General features: G+C 42.4%; 1 protein-coding gene across 1 annotated transcript in view; it reads right to left on the reverse strand.

Annotated features, from left to right (window-relative positions):
* Window positions 1-364: 364 nt before the first annotated feature.
* Window positions 365-23,852, reverse strand: part of LOC147893689 (uncharacterized) — a 28,361-nt gene continuing 4,873 nt past the window's right edge. The window contains exons 2-5 of the mRNA XM_087386343.1: window positions 11,657-11,758; window positions 1,047-1,263; window positions 689-822; window positions 365-562 (exon numbers count right to left, since the gene is read on the reverse strand). Of these exons, the coding sequence (XP_087242469.1) occupies window positions 365-562; window positions 689-822; window positions 1,047-1,263; window positions 11,657-11,707 (600 nt within the window). The 5' untranslated portion in view covers window positions 11,708-11,758. The remainder of the gene's footprint in view (window positions 563-688; window positions 823-1,046; window positions 1,264-11,656; window positions 11,759-23,852) is intronic.

Raw genomic sequence — 23,852 nt, forward strand, 5'->3', positions numbered from 1 at the left:
ATGGACTGGCTAAGTATTTGTGAGCTTTCCTGGGCATGGCCAATGTCAACATGGATCATATGGGTTTGCTCCTTGATGCTTTGCAAGGGGACATGCGTGCAAAGTGGGATCGACAGTTCGCATACACATATAGATATAAAAATATAGATATGTGTATATAGATGAGTGTGTGTGTGTGTGTGTGCCCGTGAATGCATGTGCTTTTACATAGTGTTATAACATTTACATTGAAATTCTATAAGAAATTACTATGTAGCTTTATACAATCTATTTTTTCTAAAAGTATTCATTATGGATCACCTGATTAATGGTGCTCAATAAGCTTCAATATTTGCTTATTTGGTGTCAACATAGTATCACAACTCTAAGACATTGATAGAAATTGACCACAAATCCACTTTTGATTGACATATTCACCATGTAGTACATTGCTTAGCTTAGAGAACTTGTACTTGCCTATACCTTGAGGCTTATTTAATGAAAAACTTCCTTCATATAAATTTCCATCTCGGAGTATCCATTCTCCAGCCTCAAAATTTCCTTGTGTCCAAGTTCCACAAAACTGCATTAAGTGCATACATATACATGTTATGTTTATTTTTAATTTTTTAATGAGCCATTTAATTTAAATTTATTGTTAAAAAATTATGCACAAAAGGGAATGAACACAATGTATCACAATATTCACCTGACTCATGCTTCCTTTGAAGAAGTATGTCCCTATGCCATGTTTTTTATGCTCACTCCATGCTCCTTGATACATGTCACCATTAGGGTAAACATACGTTCCAAATCCATTCCTTTTCCCATTCTTCCAAGATCCTATGATGTAATGAAACATACAATATAATCAATATTTGAAAGATAGGGACATGACAAATCTACCATATAAGCAAGACGACCAATACAATAAGTCAAGATTTTTCAGGAATATGTATTTTATCTTCTTGCACTTGAAAATCATTATATGATGGTTCTTAATCATTCATATATACCTTAAACATTAAAAACAAGCACAAGATTTAATAAGACAAACAATAACTAACCATTGTACGAGCTTTTGTCGGGATATCTCATAACACCTTGGCCTTCTTTCAAATTGTCAACATAATTCCCCTCATACTCGGCACCATTGGCAAACTTATAAATGCCTCGTCCTTGTTTTTTTCCACCCTCATACCAACCTTCATAAGAATCTTTGTTTGAGTAATGAGCGACACCTTGACCGTGTGGAATATGCTCAACTAATTCACCACTCCATGTCTTTACAAGCCACCATATGGTCAAATTAGAACTCTCTCTCTCTCTCTCTCTCTCTCTCTCTCTCTCTCTCTCTCTCTCATTTAATGCAAGCATTATGGGTGAGCATGTGGATGCAAGCATGCACACAACACACACACACACACACACACACACACACACACACACATTCACACTATCATATTTTAAAAAAAATGTGTGACATAAATTTCTCTAGTTTTTTTTTAATATTTTCATTGTTGGTCCATGCTATATTCATTAGAGGTCAAGGAGTACATCCCAAGGATGAATTTTGGACTTAGAACCATCTAAGAAAGGCTATAAACATGAAAAACATGTTAGAACCTAGAAACATGCAAAGTTGAAAATCAATGTGTTGATTTTTTAGCCAAGAAGTCAAAGATTAACTTTCATTGACTTGATCAACACCTGAGTTCAACAAGCCCGACTTGGTCAACTTTAACAAGAAAAATGACTTTATAAGAATCACAATATCCCTCATGTATTATTTCTCACTTACAGCATTCAATAATTGAGTAGTCTTTAGAGCTATCATTCTAGCCCTTTGAGCACCCCTTTTGCTTGTATCCTCTTCAACATTTGAAGTGGATTCTCACAATCTTTGTATTTTGCAACCTCTAGAGTGCTAACAAAAACTACATACAAAATCCTTCATATAAATACATACTTCTAAACCCATTGTTGGATGATCATAACATCGGCAGGGATGCCAGATTGGCTAGTCACTACTATTCCCGTTGGAGTTTAAGGTTTCCAACCTTGTGGATTACCATCATAAATGCTTCTCCTAAACCCATTGCTACATGAGCATGACATTCGTGGAAATGCCTTAGTGGCCAATCATCGATATGCACAATGGACTTGAAGGTTTCCAAGCTTGTGGACGACCATCATAAGGTCAATGCTTTTTTAAATATATTTCACCTAGATATATAACACTAAGTTGTAGTTTGCATTGTGATGTTTAACCTTATATGTTTAACCTTATCATAGGATTGGATGTACTCTACCTCTATATGTCACAAAACATTGGGGGGAACTAGGAGTTCCCTACCAAGATCCATTTCTCATGATCACTTCTTGAGAGTATCAGAGAACGGAGTGATTATCATACCTCAGTATTTGGAGGATAGATGGGTCTCCCACACATTGAGGATCACCAATGACCATTGCACAGATGTAGGCCTCATCTCATCAGCTGAGGATCGAGGCAAGGAGAGCCACGGGCATGCCTAGAGAGTATCATATTTGCAGGCTATGCACACTAGTAGAGGTAGAGACAAATGAGCACTTACCTATATGCTTGCCTAGTCTACTATGAGATCTGAAGACAGTACCACTGTCTCTTTTAGGAGGGCCAGGGTTTTGGGCCACTCTCCCAACTGATTCACTTTCATGACCAGGTTTGCATTGGCCTCAATCTGATGGGGATGTGGTGCCACAGAGAGAGCCTATTGTGGTAGATTAGACAACAAGAGGTGATAGCACAACAAGAGATAGCGAGAGATCAGACAAAGCTACATGTCACATTTTCCTGTGCATTCAAGTTAAACCTCGGGACATAGTAGAGTAGAGGAGGAGATAGCTAACATGAGAGCAGAGTGGATCAATGAGAAGAGACAATGCAAATCAGCTGATTCAGACCCTGCACGATGCAGAGGGTGACTAGGGCATGCATGATGGAGGTTCGACCAATTTCAGATCTCCTCAGGAGGGGACCGTTCGAGCTGAGATGTCACTCTTGATATGGCCCACCGGACATAGAGATCACGAAGATCACGTACCCCGCCACCACAACGAGAGACGACTCGAGATAAATACTAGCCATCTTCGCGTCCCACTGAAATAGCACCTAGATATGTATTTTTTGAGCACTACTTTTGAGTGTTTGTGTCACGAGGACGTGAATTTTTTACTAAATAATTGTGAAATTTACATGTGAATACTTTCAACGGGCATGTGGGCAAGGCGTTGGATAGTTATATAGGCAAAGGAATTAAATGTGCCTTGGGGTGAAATAAATGTTTCAAGGTAAAAAGGGAGGCAAGGGAAACATGCCATGTGGAGGCATTCTAATCAAGGAGTTCACTATGTGCCTTATTGGAACGAGTACTGAACCCATGCTTTGCACGGGCAAAGATGCATGACCATCCTCAACCACTCCCCATCTGAAGGTGGATCTTTGATTCGTAAATTTTGCGTAAGTCTTAACCCATGGCTCTGAGACCTTCCATCTCCTCCTTCCCCCCCAAGGTAACCTTCCATTTCCTCCATTCCATTGACCTTCTATCTCCTCCTTGCCCCTAAAGCTGCCTCTTGTCTTTCCACCTCCTCCCCCCTCCAAGCCTCCATCCAAGAGCTCCTTCTTTGTGACCCGTTGCAAGCTCTCCTCCTCCAAGCTGCCAAGTGTCCTCTCTTTTTTTTTTTTGGTGTCGTGGTTAATGGAATGAGCAGGGCAATTCGAAGCTTCACGTTGTGGAGCCTCTAGTTGCATGCGTGTTCCAACTTGAATTCATGAAGGTGCTATAGCTTCACGTCAGATGGGTGTTGGAGTCAGGTCAGATGGGTGTTGGAGTCTTCACGTCATATGTTTTTTGGCGAAACCCAAATCTTCATGTCGCATGGCTTTTTAGCAAAACACAGAGCTTCACATCGGTGGCTCTTGGCAGAGCAGGGAGCGAGGGCTCTAGGGGGGTATTGCGTGGGATCCGATGAGTGTTTGCCGTGGCTCTTGGCTAGACGCAGCGTAGGGACTCTTGAGATATCGCACAAGTTGTGGCTCTTTCTTCGTTGCATGTCTTGACTGGCCGGTGAGCGGAGTATTTAAATCCTGTGGGATCCTTTGGTTGCAGGCCTCGCCAGAGTAGAATACCACTCCCTCTTCCTTCATGTTCCATTGTTGCTGGTTGTGTATGCTTGTTCTCTCCATGTCTTGGGCGGGTTGGTGGTGGACAAGTGGAAACTGGTATTCAACTGTGGGGGACTATGTGGTCAAGTGTGACTGCTAATATCAGTTTCTAGGATTGTGTCAAGTGTGACTGCTAATAAAAATTTATGGGATTGGGTGTCAAGGTTCTAGGATGCCTGATGTCAGGATTAGAGAGAGCAGCATTCAGTAGAGGAAATGCATGGATTGATGATGTCAAACTGGTTGTGGGATACCCGTGATGCAAGAGGGATTGTAATCTTAGTTGTAGAGTTTCCCAATCAATTTACGAAATACCGAAATTGGTGCCAAGGTTTGGGGCCAATCTATGTCTTTGTTTTGGTCTAGGGACAATCTAGCTCCCTTTGTTGTGACTTTGTTTGCGGATTTGTTAAGTTAATTGTTATTGCAAGTTTTTGTTCTACTGCCCTTTGGTAGTTACTGAAGGCTGTTTCCTGGTTTCGTTTCTAAGGAGGTGAGCCTATGGTTGTCTCTGGTGCAAGTACTATTTGCTGTGATTGAGTTACAGCCAAGACAACTCAGTAAAGGTGTCATACAGTATGAAGATGCGATGAGGAGTTGCAATCCTCTCAAGATGGGCAATCATTGTGTGATGAGGCTTCTTTTGATGATGAGAATGTTGATGGATAGCAAGCTATAAATGCGCTTGATGTGAATGCTTTGCAGTCCAAAGGGTCTAAGGAGGTTGATGATGCAGAGTAGACCATTGTAATAGTTAAGGCATAGTTGCTTAGTGCAGTGGGAAAACTAATGCAGCTTACTTGGTTGAGACCCACGGTTTACTGAGTTTTTGCATGCTCCGCCGAAGCCTAAGGAGAAAAAGAGTCATTCACATTCAAGGGAATCTAGTGAGATTCAAAGGAAGCCTTATGGTCCTATGTCATTCAATGGACAAGCATCAGTTATGCCAAATGCACATGGTGCTCCATTGCAACAGTCTATCTATAGTCCTGGTGTTGATTTGCATGACCAAGGCAATAATTTTCAACTTGCAAATTAGGGGCATAAAGCTATTCCCCAATCCTTAGTGCATCCAGGATATTTTGGTGGTGGTTTAGTGTTCTAGTCAAGTTGTGGATAATCTTGGAATGCTTGGAAACTGGTTTTCAGCCTAGCATGCAAGGTATGCAATTGATCATGCTTGGGGGTATACAGCCCAGAATGCATAATGTAATGTATGGAAATATTGGTATGCAGCTAGGGTTGCAAATTGGAATGAATGGCAATTTGGGAGCTCCTACATGCATGTTTGGTATGCAAGGAACTGGAGCTGGTTTGGCAAATCCTGCTATGGGAAGTGACAATGTTGGACATAATGTGGGTAATGCTATGCAAGTACCATTTTTACAGCCACCTATTTATGATAATTTAACACCCAAAGGCAAGGCAAAGGACTTTAAGGAAGGTGGGGCAGCAGTGAACTTTGATACCTTCAATGGAGCACATGATAGACGGAAAGCTTTGACTTTTGTCCAATAGTTTGATGCCACCTTTTCACGAGGTAACTTCATTGGGTCTTCTAAAGTGTGCAAGGGAGCCACCTTTCCCAAAGGAAATGCATTGTAGTGGTGGACAAAAACTTGTTACTTAAAAACAAAGCACCAAATTCTTAGGTTCAATTTAAATAGATATTTTCAGCTTGCTTGGCTAACTATTACATTCGCGGTGGATGTAATGAGAGCTTGGCAGAATTCGGATGCAACCAACTACCATAATTTGGAAGAGTGTAACAAAAAGTTTTGGGAGGCTTTGTTGCCCGTTAGCTCTTATTGGCATGTGCCTTTATCGGAGCAAATTGAGAAGTACTGTTGTGGGCTGCCTAAAGAAGTAAGAGATCACCTTGCTTACCAACGACATCAGGGATCAATCTACAATGGGCTTAGGCTTCTTGCCTTTCTGATCACCCTTATCATCAGCTTTGTCCCTCAATTTGCGTTTAGGACAATCATGCGCTTCATGCCCCTCTTCTTTGCAATGAAATCATTTATGGGCATCCATCAATGCTTTTCTTTCTTCACGTGATAGCTAGTTAGAGCTTGGCTTATCACTTTTCTTTCCTACAACAAAAGGAGTCTTACGAACATACCTTGGCATTCGTGCTTTCTTAAGATTATCCATCCTACTGCTCTTGTATCCACTAGTTGTCCCAAGCAACAATGCATTCGTGCTTTCTTAAGATTATCCATCCTACTGCTCTTGTATCCACTAGTCTTTCATGCATTTGTTGTAGTTGCATTGTCAATCAACTATGGCATATTGGTTACTCTAGTCTTTGACCAAACGGGGATGCTACAGAGTTATGCCTAGATGGGGCAAGGTGAGAGAGATGATTTCTTTGATCTTCTTTGATCCAGGGGCTCGTGCAAACTTTATTTCCCCTAAGTAAGCAGGCAAGTTGGAATCTGTGCAGAAGAGATGGGGCCCATGAGTGAGGTAGGCTTGGCTTGTCTTGGATTTAGTACACCAATTATGCTAATCATTGGAAACCTCTGCTTGCACATGCAAACTCTTGTGGACGGTGAGAAGTTCCATATCATGCCACTTGAGGGTTGTGATGTTTTGTTGGGCTTGCCGTGGTGTCATAGTTTGTGCTATGGTGGATACCTATAATCGGAAGATCACCTTGATGCATAGGGGAAAGACTCATGTTTTGGATGTCAAACTTAAGGGAGAGGGAGAGTCAGTCCCTATCGTATCTGCTTTTGCTATTTGCTTGGTAATGAAAAATCATCTTTCTGTGTATTTAGTTTTTGCAAAGTTCATTTTTTCTGTGCTGGATAAATAGTGGACAGATTGCCTTAGTCAATTTGGGGATTGCTTTTTCGATTCTTTACCCAGGGAACTTCCAATAAAAGGCCAGAGGATCATCGTATTGATGTAGTACCAAGCAGTAGTCCACCGAACAAGACACCATATAGAGTTAATGCACTCCAACAAGAAGAGATCATGAGCCAAGTGAATGAATTATTAGAAAAGGGGTTAATTCAGCCCAGTTCATCTCCCTATTGTTCACTAGTTTTGTTGGTCCAGAAAAGGAATGGTTCATGGTGAATGTACTTAGATTATTGCGCATTGAACATAATAATCAAGAATCGATTTCTGATTCTGAGAATTGATGATATTTTAGATCGATTGGAGGGATCAAGCATTTTCAGACATATAGAACTTAAGATCGGGTATCATTAGATATGCATTTGGCTTTTTGAGATGTGTACAAGATAGCTTTCAGGAAACCACTTTTGCGTTGTATGAGCTCTTGGTTATTCCATTTGGATTCACGAATGCTCTTGTCTCTTTTAACTGAATGATGGATAGAATCTTTCGGGAGCACAGATCCTTTGTGGACACGGGCACTTTCATTGATGATATGATAGTATTCTCATGGGATGAGGCAGAGCATAGGAAGCATTTGGTAATAATGCTTGCAGAATTCAAAAATCATAGGCTAGTCATAAATCTGAGATTCATTTTCTTAGGCACATTGTGTCTAAAGACAGAGTGCGTATGGATCCTGCTAAGATAGAGGCAACAATTAAGGACCTTGCATGACGTACACAGCTTTTTTGGGTTTATGCTCATAGTATAGACGGTTCATACGCCATCTTGTTGAGATTGCCTTAGCCCTTCATGCATTGCAGAAGAAGGGAGTGTCATTTTACTTAGGCTGAAAATGAAATTGAAGTATTGAGAAGCTGAAGAAAAGCTTACTTTGGACCCCGTGTTGATCTTGCTAGATCTCCAAAAAGATTTTGTTGTTTAGTGTGATGCATGTGGGAACTTATGCAGAATGGACAAGTTGTTGCCTATGAAAGTAGAGTTTTGCAGGATGCTGAAAGGAATTTGCAGGTCTATGAGAAAGAGTTGTTAGTTGTAATTCATGCTCTTTCTACATGGAAGCATTAGCTGCTGCTAGGGATTGATTTCACTGTGTAGACAGATCATCAGACCTTGAGATATTTCCTTACTCAGTCTAAGTTATTCAAGAAGCATATGCATTGGGCCAATTTCTTATCCATGTTTCAATTTCATAAAGTGTGGTGGAGGGCAAAAAGAATGTTGTAGTTGATGCATTGTCAAGGAAGCCGTAGGTTTCAACAATATTTGTTGCATACGACCATGAGTTGGATGCAATGAAGGACCAGTATGCAGAGGATGAGGGTCGTCTAATGGTCAGTGTCATGATAATTATACTCTCAGAGATGGTTTTGTTATGATGCATGGTCATCTTTGTGTCACAAAGTAGTTGAGGCCTAAGGTTTTGATAGAGTCATTCTCCACCGGATGTAAGACATAGAGGCATTGATGCCACGATGAAGATAGTGGAGCAATTTTTCTATTGGCTAGCTTTGAGATGGGATGTAGAAGCTTTTGTTAGGACATGCATTATTTGTCAGAAGGCCGAGTTTGATCGACAGAAGGCACTTGGGTTGTTGCATCGTTGCCTATTCCAGGTAGACAGTGGGAGAGCTTTGCTAGGGATTTTATTTTTTATCTTCCTAGGACACCAACAAGGAATGATGGCATATGGACTGTGATATGTACGTCCAGTAAGCAGGCCCATTTCATTCCGGTGAGATAGATCACAACGGATCATATGCCTAGATTGTTCATGCAGAATATCTTTAAGTATCATGGCATGCCTCAATCTATCATAAGTGACAGAGATCCAAACCGATGGGCTGTTGGAAGAGGCTGATTCCAATGTGCTTGATCTTTTGAAATGCTATGTGTCTAAGCATAAGACACAATTGGAGCAGTATTTGCCATTGGTGGAGTTTGCTTATAACAACACCATGCATAGGTAAGGCTCCAACGAAGTAGTCACAAGTTTGCTTTCTTCCATCTTAAATTTATGCAAGAGACCTTTAGCATACTTTGTCTGTGACATGCATATTCCCTCTTGTAGTTATTTTTGCTACCGTAGCAAAAGTCTCCTCATATCTTCTTGAGCATACCCCTTGGCAACAAGACGGGCCTTGTATTTTTCCACAGTACCATCAGAATGATACTTAACCAGATCCATTTCGCACCACAATATTTTTACCAACCAAATCCCATGTGGCATTGTTTTCAATGGACCTAATTTCAGATTCCATGGCCTTCTGCCATGAAGGATGTCCCTGTGCATCCTCAAACCTTTGAGGCTCAATTTCAGCTTCCATAAAGGTTGAAAAATAGAAGGGGCAAAGACATGTTGTTCCCCAAGTTGAGTATGAGATACAATGGCCCTTTTCAAGTTTCACATCAATGATGTAGCTTACAGATTGCAGCTAACTGATATTGGAGGATTCATAATGCTTTTCAATGTGAGTCTTCTCAAACCTTTCTAGGGAGTTGTGCCGAAGGATATGCCTCCTGGGATGCAGCAATAGGTTGAGGAACTTGATGAGATTTAAGTTCCGGAGCAGATATTGGCACATAAAGACAGGAAAGTCAAAGATAAAGTCTCCCATCGCTACTTGGATAAGTTTCAAAACTACTCACTGTTGGATGCACTCTATATTAGCTACAAAAGATTGAAAATGCACTCTATGTTATCTATATAAGATTGAGTTAGAGGAGCACTTTGCTTCAGATGTGATTCAAGGTTGTAACCACTGCCTATTCAAAGATGGATTTGGATCCTCCTTCAGCCACTTGTCACCCACATCAGAGACGTTTGTTGGCCTTCATAGAGACTAGTTGCTCAAAACACATAGATGAGATTAAGATGCTTAGCTAGACTCTACCTAGATTGTTTTCCTAATTGGATAGCATGGACTAGCAGGTACCACGGAGAGAGCATAGCTGAGCCCCAGAGCGATAGACCTGTCAGTGTAGATGCATGGATTAGGGTTAGGGATCTTCCTTCCATGTTCACTAGACCAAGGGCATTTCTCACCCTTCATTTATAAGGCCTACAACACAAAGACCAATTGCTCAGGACACATAGATGAGATTAGGATGCTCAGCTACATAGATTTTGTGATCACTGAGTTTTTCTAGTTGGATAGCATAGACCTGCAAGCCCCATAGAGATGGCATAGCTGAGTCCTAGAGTGATAGACATGTCAGCGCGTTGATGCATGGATCAGGCTTAGAGATCTTCCCTCCATGTTCCCCAAAACAGGGGCATAGAAGACAAGTGTGACAATGGCACTCACGGATCGGGCTTAGGGATCTTCCCATGTTCAGCAAAATAGGGACACAGAAGACAAGTGTGACAATGGCACTCACAGATTAGGCTTAGGGATCTTCCCTCCATGTTCACCAAAACAGGGGCACGGAAGACAGGTGTGACAATGGCACTTGAGCCACGGCTAGGAAACCACAAAGGACCATGCACACTAATCGGGTTTTATGCTGTCGCCTAGCTCGATCTATTTTCGAGCCTCTCTCTATCAAGACCCTCTTAGCTACCATGAGGACTTAGTTTCTCAGACAACATACAAAGGACCACCACAGTGATGCCACACCACAATTCTCATCCTCTCTATAGGCTCAAACACTTTGTACTAATATTATGTTTATGTTTGTATTTGTCTCGGATGTAGATGTCCTCTGTTAGAGGCTCCACCCATTTAGCTCATTGTATCTAGTTTCTTCAGTCACATAGACCCTTCGGTCTTTCGAAGACTTTAATAAACTCTCTCTCTCTCTCTCTCTCTTTCACACACACACACACACACACACGTTCTTTGCTAGGTGGGCTTAGACATATAGTCAGCCACATTCGTTAGATTTACCCCTTTGCGTTGTAGCATCTACAAAATGTCCACGATCCTTTTGTATGAGACCTTTTGGCAGTTCTCGTGGACACACATACTTGTACACACACTTGGTCCTTCAAACACACTTTACACGACAATTGGGTTTTCTTTTATATTGAGCTTATGTTATATTATCTGCTTATGTTATATTCTCATGCACACATATACTTGTACACATACTTAGTCCTTAAACACACACACACACACACACACACACACACACTAGAATTGGGGTTTCTTTGATATTGATCTTATGTTGCTGGTTGATCTCATAGGCAGCGTTTAGTCTCACAGACATACATATAAGATGAACATCATCATCTCTCTCTCTCTCTCTCTCTCTCTCTCTCTCTCTCTCTCTCTCACGTCTGCACACTTGTGCATGCTTTGTGTATAGGCATACAAGGTTTTACGAACACGCATGTCCAAGAACATGCAAGCATGCTTGTAAGGAACCACACACTGACTCAACACATTGGCACACATGCATGCACACATGCATGTCCTCCTCGACCCACCCATGCACACACAACTACATGCACATGCACATGCACACAAGATCTGCCTTACATAAATTTATACGTGAATGCATAACTACATTAAAACATAATACATGTGGCATAGAAATTTCACATTCTATCATTTGCACATTTATGAAAGATGAAGGAATGACATGTACCATAACATGCTCTGCTTCTTCTTCAAGCTCTTCATCTTCATCATCCGCCATGGTTGATCACCCTTTTAATAATTTGTGATTCAAACTCTAAAGTTGAGAAGCCTAAACAATCCATTTAGAGAATGTCATTTTTCAACCCCATGTCATGAGACTTATGCTTCGACAGGTTTATTTTTTACAGTGATATGCACGTATTACTGACAGTTTATAGTTTTGATCAAAAGCTTCATGTCATGGCATTTCTTGCAAGGATATGTGAAGCAAAAAAGACACTACGTTTTGAAATATGCCATGTATTACACACTAAGTGTAGAAGTAATTATTGATAAGGCGTCACAATCTATGCATTGGACTCAAAAGACTGTAAAAAGAAAAATCCTTACAAGCTATACATAGTTAAGTATAAAAAGATTGTAATTAAATTTGTCACACGTAAATTTGTCATACGTAGTTAATTTAAGTCCTATACATAGTTAATTAAAAACAGACTATAAATTTGTCACAAGTAATTATGTGTTTCTAAGTAGATTACCAAGTCATTTTCACATTGTATAAAATTACAGTCACACGTAATTAGGTCTTCCTAAGTAGACCACCAAGTCATCTTCACATTGTAGAAAATCAACGCATATAATTGCTTGTATGGTGCGGCCACTCAAAAACTAGCGTAGAGAGAATTTTATTATCATCAGTATCAGGCAAAGTGTATGGGGTTTTCTATACTATTTCAAGGCCTTGCATTCTAAAATGGTAGAAGATGTTGAGCCCCACTTACAAATCCGTAGCAGCATGTCAACAATGCATACCCAAAACTCAAGTTTAAGGATTCAGCAACAAACAAAGTGCCAAAGTTACCCAAATAACATTTAGTAACAAACAAATAGCATTTAACTCAAGTTTTAGCATCTAGCAACAAATATCTTTAAAAGGTCCCAAAGTCACCCAAATAAAACCATTAGTTGATAAAGGATGGGCGTAATATTTTTTCTTCTTATTTGGTATCACATTCAATTTTCAAACCTCATTCCTCTTCCATAGACTTGGCATGATCAATCTCACAGCATGGCAGGTTTGGTGATCTAGATGTCCAAAGGCCACTCAGACATGCACTTCTAAGTCCCTTTGATTCACCTAGCACATCATCTGCATGCTTATAGCCAATTGAAGGAGGATTCATCATTCAAGTCTCTTCTTGCACCACTTACGCTAGGAGAGCATCTTTCACTAGGGAGTGGGACCATGGATTGTTTTTGTTACACACCCCCACAAGTCCTTCATGGCATTTTCAAACTCCTGATGGCAAAGTCAATCTCATTTTTTGCTTGATTATTTGTTATTACTCATACAAGTTATCTAGGATGAAATAAGCTACTCTTATTGTGCTTTTTGATTATACTTAATAAGTCTCAATAAGTCTCTCATCTTGCCCCCAAAAAGACAAAGATAAACTCTCCTTGGTTTCTGTAGGACCATAAGCCTTTGAATGAATCCGATCTAGAAGACACTTGTGGCTTGTTGTAAGCTTTCCTAAAATAACATTTGAGGAGATGCACGGTTAAGTGACCCACAAAGGTAAAAGGTCGTATTTTAGGGTGGGCCTCCTAAATCCCTTTTTCTTGCATAAACATGAAGCAAAAGAGAGTTAACAAGAACACTTTAGCTCGTGGAATATCAAATCTCAACAAGGAAGAACTCGTTGCTGCACAAACATAGAGGTGCAACTATTGAGCTAAGGGACATAAATACCTTAAGGCCAAAGGCTACTTGTTTCACCTTGATCTTGAAAGCTACGAGGGCCATGGAGCTCTCAATAGGCCTTCTCCTAATGTTGTGGCTGATTACATCTAGAGAAGATGCTTGCAGAAAACCTTGCTGTCAAATGAGTAGTAGTAATAGCAACCAAGGACTCACTAATGGTCGTCTTAATTAATCATTTCTCAAAATCATTGAGAATTGAGATCCCAAAGCAATGAATCTTAGACACATATAAAAACTCAATCATGGTAGTGGTAAGGTTTTCCATAATAACCCCACTGCTGGTGTAATTAGTGGCCACAATGATCTATAGCTAAAAAAGAGGGAGGGACAAGTTCCACAAAATTGATAATTGATTGTTCAAAGGGCTCTTAGGTGCATGACCATGTAAAAGTTCTTAACTTTGATGAGTAGGCTTGGGACAGCCCTCTTAACTTTGATGAGTAGGCTTGGGACAGCCCTCTAGAAAATTCCATGCATAATCACAAATGCCTTTGCATCCCTTAGTAACATGGAGCCTCACAATGTAATGTAAAATCCTGCACATAGTTACAAAGTCCAGCATAGTGCCCACGACTCAAGCCCACAATTTGAATAACATCGTACATGTACTTAGTAAGTTCAGCATAGTGACCACCACGTTGTCTATAGTGCATGCATCCCATGGTACCTTGTGAAGTTCGACACAACAACAAATATCTGTCATGGCCCATGTGGAACAAATTGCCCCAAAATAAGAAGATACTAATTTGAGAGACATATTTTGTTTCTCAAGTGTCCACGTGCTTTGAAAACTTTCCCATGATGTCACAATGGACCTTGCCATAGCAAGGATTGCAAATGTAGGACTTCCTTTAAAATCTCTCACATTTGGATGGATGAGGACCCCCCACCCCTAGGTTGATCGTGCATATTGGATTGCACAGACCATACAGAAAAGTAATGCAGCCTTTCAAATCAAACATTGAGCTAAAAAAATCCCCTCAAAAGAGGGATATCTGATGTCCCTGCTGAACAAAATTCTCTCCTCTAAGAAGGAAGATCTATTCTGAAGCCAAAGATTCCACTGTGCTTTGTGTTATAGCAAAACATGGAGACTACCAGGACCTAATAGGGGCTATGAGATTAGGCCAAGAGGTTAATGTCGAAGTGAAAGTCGAAGTGAAAACTAAAACCCTTTCAACAATAAATAAAAGACCTGTAAAGGCTGGGTTTTGAATGAGTTATGATGTGCATAAGGAACACTGTGCATGACAATTAGAGACCGTCACAATATCAAGATCCATTATCTTTTACCACCTGATTAGAGATGAAGAAACAGAGAAGCCTGGAAAGCATTTCCAAAGAACAAAGACAAGTAATATTGTTTTGTGAACACATAATTGGTAGTGATTATTGTGAATGAATGACCATTGGTGTTGTAGAGTGGAAAGAGCAATAGGTGTCGCAGAGGTTATGAAGACTTCCTATTAGGATGCGAAGAGAACATGTAGACTAGCTACTAGAAATAGTCAGTTGTGAGTTCCTCGTATAGGACATCAGGGCTAGACCAGGAGCGAAGACATGCCCACTTGGCTATTCAGATCTAGGTTAAGTTTTGAGGGAGCTGCACATGACCACATTGGGTATATCTGCTCACTTGATGGGCTGGTTGTTAGAACATGAAGTCAAGTTGAGTGTGTTTTAGTGTGTTCTACTAGGAGTTCTAGTAGAGTCTTACGTGTGATTGCCACATGTCATATTGGGAGATATCCCATATACACTTTGGTATTCTAGTGTGTGTGTATCCTATATATGATTGTACTTGTGTATCACATCAACACACATCAAAGTAATCTGCATCAAGCTTATCAATGTGACTCTTTCCATTTTGGTCTACTGTTCATTTCCATTTCCTTTCACTTTCATTATGTTTCCATTTGAGTATTATCTTCTCTCTCCCTAGCCTACCCTCTCTCTCTCTCCCTCTCCCTCTCCACCATGGGTTAGGTCCTTTGGGACTGTTTGGGGCCCATTTTAAGGGCTGTGCAGTCCATTTAGGACTGCTTTTGTGACCGTACAGGGTGGCCTATTTGATTTGTGCATGGACAACAGTTGGTTTGTCCTTGCAATATTGAACTCTGATCTCTGCTAAGTCCAGATCTCGTCTAAAACTTATTATTCTCAGCACTGATAGTGGCATCCATGTGCATGCAAACTAGGAGCACCTTGCAAAACTATTGTATCCTTTCTTGGACAATAGATTGTAGCTGCTAGCTTGTTGATCCTACCCCACTTTATCTTGTGAGTTGCTTTCCCTCTGACATCCCTAAAATTTGCATCGCACTAGCACCTTGACTATCCTCTATTGACTGGAAAGTATACTTCCTTTGTTGAAACATGGTGTGATAGGCCAAACCTTTCTTTAGGTTTGCTAGAAGAGGAGACTTGAAGCAGGTTGAGTCTGGTGCAGACTGCAGATTTGCCCGATCTTGTTGGTCCAAAAACCATAAACTCCATCACGCATAGCATGGGCTAGCTACTATGACATACTACCAATATCTTCAATTCTAGACGATCGTATGAAAGTATTCTCACACCCCCACATGCATGTATGGAAAGTATAAAAGCGTACTATCAAGGCTTCTTCCTTTGTTGAAGCATGGTGTGATAGGCCAAATATTTCTTTTAGGTTTCCTAGAAGAGGAGACTTACAGCAGGTTGGGTCTGCCTCACATTTGTCCAATCTAGTTGGCCCGAAAACAATAAAATTCCATCACTCATAGCATGGACTAGCTATTAGGGCATGCCACCAATGTCATCAGCGCTAGATGATAGTATAAACATGTTCTCTCTCTCTCTCTCTCTCACACACACACACACACATGCATGAACAAATTGAATCACTGTCAAACACTTGGGAGATGAAGGGCAGACGCATCCATGACAAAAGGTTGCACTAAAGAGCAAGGCTAATCAAACAGTAGTCCTCATTCTCTTCATCCAAGCCGTAATTATCTGTGAGGACAAGAGAAATGAGCATTCCTGGGCAACTTTGTGAAGAAAAGATAGCTTATAGAGAAATGTGCCACAACATGTGATTTTATGTACAAGAAACCAAATTTGGAAGAGGATCCAAAAAAGGAAAGAGTCAAGAAATGATTGAGGAATTATTTACACCACATGAGACTGATGATGATGTTCAAGAATTGTTCTACAAATATCCAGAGTTTGAAATTTAAGTAGGAGAATGAGGAGAGCACAGGAGAAAGAGGGAAAAATATATGAAGAGAGGAAGAGAAGAGGAAAGGAGAGAGCAGAAAGAGGAGAGAAAGAAGAGAGAAAGAGCAGGAGGAAAGGGAAGAGAAGGAGAAAGGAGAAATAGAATATGTGAGGAGACCTGGCTATCTCGAGGTAGGCTTATCCAGGCTGCTGTTCAGCTCTGATTGAGCATGGTCAGCCAGTCGAGGGGAGACAGACTGCCTCACTCCCTATAAATGGAAGGCACCTGACCTTGTTCCTCATCCCACAGAAGCCTCTTTAAAGGTGAGCAGTGGTAGCAGCAGTGTTCTGCCTTCAGTTTTCCAGCACCAGGCTGAGGTCTAGGCCCAGAGCTTGGCTGGGGTTGTGTGACAGAGATTTATACTTGCCAGCCACATATTGTGAAGTTCTAAAGCTATCTATGTTGTTTTTTTAGATCCGATTTTATCTCTTTATCTCTTAATTCATTTGCTTGTTGAAACGTCAGAGACTGTTGCATGATCCCTTTCTGCTTGCAGCACTAGTATTAGGCTGCTTTCCATTCTCTGGATGTACCATAGCTCAAAGTTTCATACTTTGCTTGATGGAAAGAGACCCAGTTTCAGTTAAGTGGGCTCTCTTGCAGGTTGGTGCATTTTCAGTTTTCAGTTTCTACACTCTCTCTCTCTCTCTCTCTCCTCATTTTCCCATCTCCAACTTTGGTGAAGGGGGAAGGTGGATGTTACCGAAAATCCGCTTTGGAAGGTGAAGATTCAGAGCTGCATAGCTGCAAGGAAGATCCAGATGGTCACCATGGCATGGAGACAAAGCCCAAGTCATAGCCATTGGGAAATGACACCTGTAAATCCAAACAAGGCAAAGGAGTGGGAGATAAAGATGTCAAATCCCTTTCTCTTATCATCGGGACAATGGTAGACTTGGTGATCTCTCATATCCAGCTTGCAGGGACATCCAATCATCTTAAAGGACACCTATGAGATGAGCATATGAGTGTGAATCTTGACACAGAGTCGGATGGAGCAAAATGGCTCCATGCATGACAATATCACAAACGTCAAGGTTGTCTGAGACTGATTGGCAGTAGGTGGTGGAAGGATGGACAACAATGCACTAGCCATGTTCATACCACAAAACTTCCACAATGCTTCCATTTACCAGTGTAATGATGTCAGCCATAAGAAATTGATCACCTTTGAGGAAATGGAGGGATGTTTTTGCAAGAAGAAGCAAAGGAAAATACGTATGTTGTAGAAGATGAAAAGGTCTGTGTGTAAATGAAGGTAAAGGCAAGGATAATCCAGGTGAGGGAAAAAGATGACAACGAATTCCTTAGACTGTGAGAATTTCTCCTTACATAGGGAAGAAGAAATGGTGCTTCGACTATGAAGAACTTGGCCAAAATTGCAAACAAAAAGGTGGACCAAAAGGAGGATTAAGAGGGTTTTCCAAGTTAGAGGAAGCATATCTAGCCATAAGCAAAGAATTCTTTCTCTATTGGAGCTAGGAGATCTCAAACGTGCAAGCTTTCTAAATGAAGGTTTACAGAAGAAAGTCCACCTGGAGCAAGTACATGGATTTCTCTTCCCCAATGCCAAAGAGCGGAGAAGAGATTGTGCATAATTTTTATGGCAGTATACAGGTTTTGGAATAAGCCCCAAGAGCTTGGCACCGGAGGATTGACAACTATTTCAAGAGGATCATTCTCACTTTATGTCTTTTAGATGCCAACCTAGAGGGGGCAGGAGAATGATCATTGTTTTGTTTATGGATGACTTGATCACATGGTGAATATACCTAGGCGAGTCACTGGAATGGGCGGCAGGTACGTGGTTACTTTGAAAGGTACATGCAGATATGGGGTCACTTCTTAGACAGGTACTACCTCGGGTGAGTATGGTGATTCATCTTAGACTTGAGCTTGGGATTCAAAATGGCCTACTACATGATAATGATTCTTGCTAGAGTCAAGGGTCATCTCGTGGCTTAGCAAGAAGAAACTGGCGGTTGCCCTTTCTTTGACATAGTAGAGTACAATGTGGTGTACACATCGGCTTGTGAGTTTGTGTCCCTCAAATGGATTTTTAAGAAGATTGGAAGAAGATTGGCACCTTTGAAGACGACACAATGGTTAATTCTTTATGACAACCAAAGTGGCATTGTGAATGCCAAGAGATGGATGTTTCTGTTGGAGGTTAATGTCCCACCTGTGAGTCCCCGTATGAAAAGGACATGGGGGCATTGGACCATGAGGGGGAGGTGATTTTGGGGGGGCTGTGTGGGCTGCTAGACGCACAGCAGCAGGGTGAAAGGCCAGCCCTTGGGAGGCCATATTTAGGCCTGCCCAAGGGGGTCATCCCAGCCAACCAGGCTGGTCGGCCAGCCAACCACCTGGACAGCCCACTAGGGCAAAGCCGACCTGCTGGTCAGTTACTTCAAGGGGGAAGCCAGCCCCTAGATAGCCCCCCTCCCCCCCTCAGTTTTGCATCAGCCACTGAAGCCTACAAGGCAGCACAGAGCAGCAGTTATCTAGCAGAGTTGTCAGCCTTTTGGTCCAGCTTCCTTGCTGGTTTGGTGCTCACTTTGGAGCTTGTTTTGCCTACTATTTGGTGGAGGAATCAGAACTGAGCTCTCTCTATCTCTCTCTACTTTTATGTGCTGCTTATTCTGTAGTCTTTCAGCTAGGTCTTGATCAGTGCACCTGCATCATTGAGTGTGAGAAACGGAGCTTGATCCTATTCTGCAGAGGGTGTGAGTATTGAATGAGTCTTTCCCCCATTTCCAACATGGTATCAGACCCAAAGCTTGATCCTATTCCACAGAGGGTGTGAGGATTGGGTGAGTCTTTCCTCCATTTCCAACATGGTATCAGACCCGAAGGAAGAAGTCCCTTTACACGAAGGCGACCCTGATTCAACTCAGGTTTGCACAAGAGTTCTGTCATTTTCTACAGCGGGAGTTATTTGCAGATTTGCTGTGTGTTGTAGCAAGATGCCAAACTCCACAACCTCTTCAGCCACTGCTCTTCCTTCCCCCTCCTCCTATCCCTAACTTTGGAGGGTATGGGAAACTAGATGGGACCAATTATCCCATTTGGAAAGTGAAGATCTGGAGTCATCTAGTGGCTCGGAAGTTGTGGAAGCTCACAACAAGAACGAGACAAAGCCGGCGGATCAAGTTGATGGCAAAGGGAGGATTCTTGTGCTTGTAGATGTGGATGAATTTGAAGCATGGGAGGATAAATATTCCGAAGCCCTTGCGTTGATCATAGGACGGATGGTGGATTCAGTTATTCCTCATGTCTAGATGGCAGATACATTAGTAGAGGCATGGGCCATTTTGAAGAATCTATATGAGACAGACAACACTCTGGCATTCTCACTTTTCAACATCAGCTCTTCAATATGGGCATGGATGAGGGAGGCTCTGTTCAAAATCACTTGATGAAAGTCAAAGTGGTGAAACATCAACTTGCCTCAATTGGTCAAGATGTGGATTCGAGCCAATTGACGCTTGCCATGCTACCTCGAAGCTTCAAGGGTTTTGTCACAATTGTCACAGTAGGAGAGAGGAACAAGCCTCTTACTTTCAAAGAGCTTGGATCCTTATTGTTGCAGGAGGAGGCCCGAGAGAAGCTGTACAACAAAGAGGATGACAAAGCACTTTTGGCATAAGACAAGCCTGGCAAGGGAAAGACTCCAAAGGCAAAAAGGCCGAAGGCACAGAGAACAAGAAAAAGGTTAAGTGCTTCTACGGTGAGAAACTCGGCCATTACGCAAAGGAATATCGAAAGGAGGAGGAGGACTTGAAGTGAAGAGGGAGTCCAAGAACAAGAAGGAGCCAAAGACAGATTCAGCCAATGTCACTACAGGTGAGCTCTTCTTACTTATTGAGCACTGCTCTGCTTATGCAGTGAGTGAGGGCATGGAGGGCTGGTATGTGGACAGCGGGGCTTCGAAACACATGTCCAACAAAAGAAAGTGGTTCAAAACTATGGAAGGTACTCATCTCGATTCAAAGGTGACAGTGAGGGACACTCCTACATGCCCTGTGAAGGGTATAGGCAGCATGCCATTCATCACAACGTCAAGGGATGAAAAGGTAATTTCCGATGTATTTTATGTGCCTAATATTGCTCTCAATGAGTCAAATGGGGACAAGCACAAGATGTCGATACTATTCAAAGATCAATAGGTCACTGTCAGATCCAAGGAGAGTGGACAAGTGGTGGATCAAGGAGTTGAGGAGAATGGATTATACCGGCTCAATGCCTTAATAGTACATGGGGACCATGGGCGCTCGAAGTTGGGATGAGAGATTCAGACATGTCAACTATGGCACTTTGACAGAGATGCAGAAGTCAAGCATGGTGGATGGTGGACTTCGACCTATTGCAGGCACTGATAGAGTCTGCAGAGCTTGCTTAGAGGGGCAAGCAACACTAGGAACGATTCCCATAAAAGGACACATCAAGGGCCAAGGGAGCACTAACATATGCGGGCCCATGTTGACGTATTCATTCGTAGGTTCATGCTAATCTCTGCTATTCATTGATGATTTTAGTTGTATGACTTGGGTTTACTGCATTGCCAAGAAATCTCAAGCTTTCGAGAAATTCAAAGAATGGAAGGCCAAGAAAGAAAAGGAGACATGGAGGGATGCCGAAGCTTTTTGTACCGATTGGGGAGGGGGGGGGGAGTTCACCTCCACTAAGTTTAATACTTGCAAGAAGCACAGAATGAAGCGCCATCTTACCACAGCCCACACATGTCAGCAAAATGGAGTTGCTGAACGGAAGCACCAAATAGACCCAGAGATGGGTTTAACCATGTTGAGAGGGAAGAACCTCTTGAAAGTTTATTGGGGTGAAGCAGTGAACACTGCCGTTCACATCCTCAAGAGGACCAAGACGAAGGCCATTGAAAACATGACTCCATATGAAGCATGCTATGGTAAGGAATCAACCATTTCTCATTTAGGATTTTTGGTTGTACATGTGCACAAGGACGAAAGGACAAAGTTGGATTCCAAGAGCAAGAGGTCTATCTTCATCAGGTATAGTGAAGAATCCAAGACATCCCACCTCTTCGACCTGGTGAAGCAACAGATACTCATCAGCATGGTCGTGGTCTTTGAGAAGGCAGAGCCCCAACCAAAAGAGGAGATCCAGGAAGTTCCCATTGTACCCCCACCCAAGTTAACCATTAAAGAAGTGGAAGAATGCAAGGAGACAAAGGCAGAGATAGATGGACTAGAGCCACCTCTGAAGATAACTTCCTTAGAAAAGCAGTTACCAACATGGTATCTGAGAACCTTGCAAGACTCTCGGGTCACGGACATCCCGAGGCTAGTTCCATAGTTCGGAGGCCTCAGTGCAATATGTCCGCTCCCTCTGCAAACTTCACATGATGGCTTAGATTGATGAGCCTAGATCCTTTGAGGAGACAAATGATATTCCAGAGTGGCAGGTTGTCATAAGGGCAGCGATGGATGATATTCTGAAGAATGACAGCTGGGACTTGGTGAAGAATGACAGCTGGGACTTGGTGGGAAAACCCTGCAAGCGGAAGGTAATTGGTACCAAGTGGGTGTATAAACTTATGTTCAAGTCTGATGGTAGCTTGGACAAGTACAAATCTAGGCTGGTGGTAAAAGGGTACGCTCAAGCGGAGGGTCTCGACTTCAATGAGACATTTGCCCCGATAGCTCGGATGGTGACTATTTGGACTGTTATAGCCTTCGCTGCCCATCATGAATGGCTGATATTCCAGATGGATGTCAAATCAGCATTCGTGAATGGGACCTTGGAGGAGGAGGTATACATGAAGCAGCCACCAGGCTTTCAGGTTCTAGGTTCCATGTGCGAGGTATGCAGATTAAAGAAGGCATTGTATGGACTGAAACAGGCCCCGAGAGTGTGATACCAGTGGATCAACGAATTCTTCTCCAAAATTGGGTGGCTCAAAGTCCCTCAGATGCAAATCTTTAACTCTTTTCAGAGGGGGGGAAGAGGCTGGTATTGATCTTGTCTACGGATGATTTGATACTTACAGGAGACCACAAGAAAAAATTCTCTATTTGTCAAAAAGCTTCTGATGAGAAGTTTGAAATGACCGATCTAGGATCTCTCCATTATTTTCTTGGGATTGAGGTCAAGCAAAGTAAGGACAGTATATTCATCTCGCAAGAGGAATATTGTCAGGAGTTACTCAAGCGGTTCCAAATGGAGGGCTTTAAGGCATTGAGGTTGGGCTGAAACTGAGTGTCTATGGTTCATCGCAGCTGGTGGATGCTAGTAAGTATCGGAGGATGGTGGGCAGCCTGCTTTACCTAACCAACATCAAGCTAGATTTCTCCTATGCTATAGGGCTGCTCTGTCAGTTTTCTGCCCAACCTAGGGAAAATCATTGGAGGGCAGGTTTACAGCTGGTGAGGTACTTGAAGGGTACATGCACTTATAGCATCCCATTAACCATGGGGGTGGAGTTGGGTTTTTAATGTGATTCAGATTGGGCAAGTGACACAGATTCCAGGCGACCGACCATGGGCTATTGTTTTGTGCTTGCATCAAAGGCAATCTCATGGCTTAGCAAGAAACAACCCTCAGTGGCCCTTTCATCCATAGAGGTGGAGTACAGAGCTGCATGCACAGCAGAGTGTGGAGTACATAGCTGCACATTGTGGCTCAGATGGATTCTGGAGGATATGGACATTCTTCAGGAGGCGGTGACAGTGGTTATCGGCGACAACCAGAGTTGCATTGCCATTGCAAAGAACCCCATGTTCCATGCACGAACAAAGCACATCGAGGTCTGTTACCAATTTGTTCGAGAGCTCATCATTGACGACATCATCCATCTTACATACTGTCTAACCACCGACAACCTACCAGATGTATTCACGAAGGCACTCCCATGGGAGTAGATGGAACACCTCATTTGACATATGGGGATCGGCTCACGGTTGTGCCATTGAGAGGGGGGTGTTGGAGGTCAATGTCCCCACCTGTGAGCCCCCATAGGAGGAGGACAAGGGGGACCATGAGGGGGAGGTGATTTTGGGGGGGCTGTGTGTGCAGCTAGATGTGCAGCAGCAGGACAAAAGACCAGCCCTCGGGAGGCCATATTTATAGGCCTACCCAAGGGGGTCGGCCGAGCCGACCAGCCTGGTCGGCCAGCCAACCACATGGTTGGCCCACTAGGGC

This window comes from Dipteris shenzhenensis, chromosome 15, assembly GCF_047967505.1.
Source record: "Dipteris shenzhenensis isolate YYH24624 ecotype China chromosome 15, Dip_SZ_1.0, whole genome shotgun sequence".
In the NCBI taxonomy this organism is placed as follows: Eukaryota; Viridiplantae; Streptophyta; class Polypodiopsida; order Gleicheniales; family Dipteridaceae; genus Dipteris; species Dipteris shenzhenensis.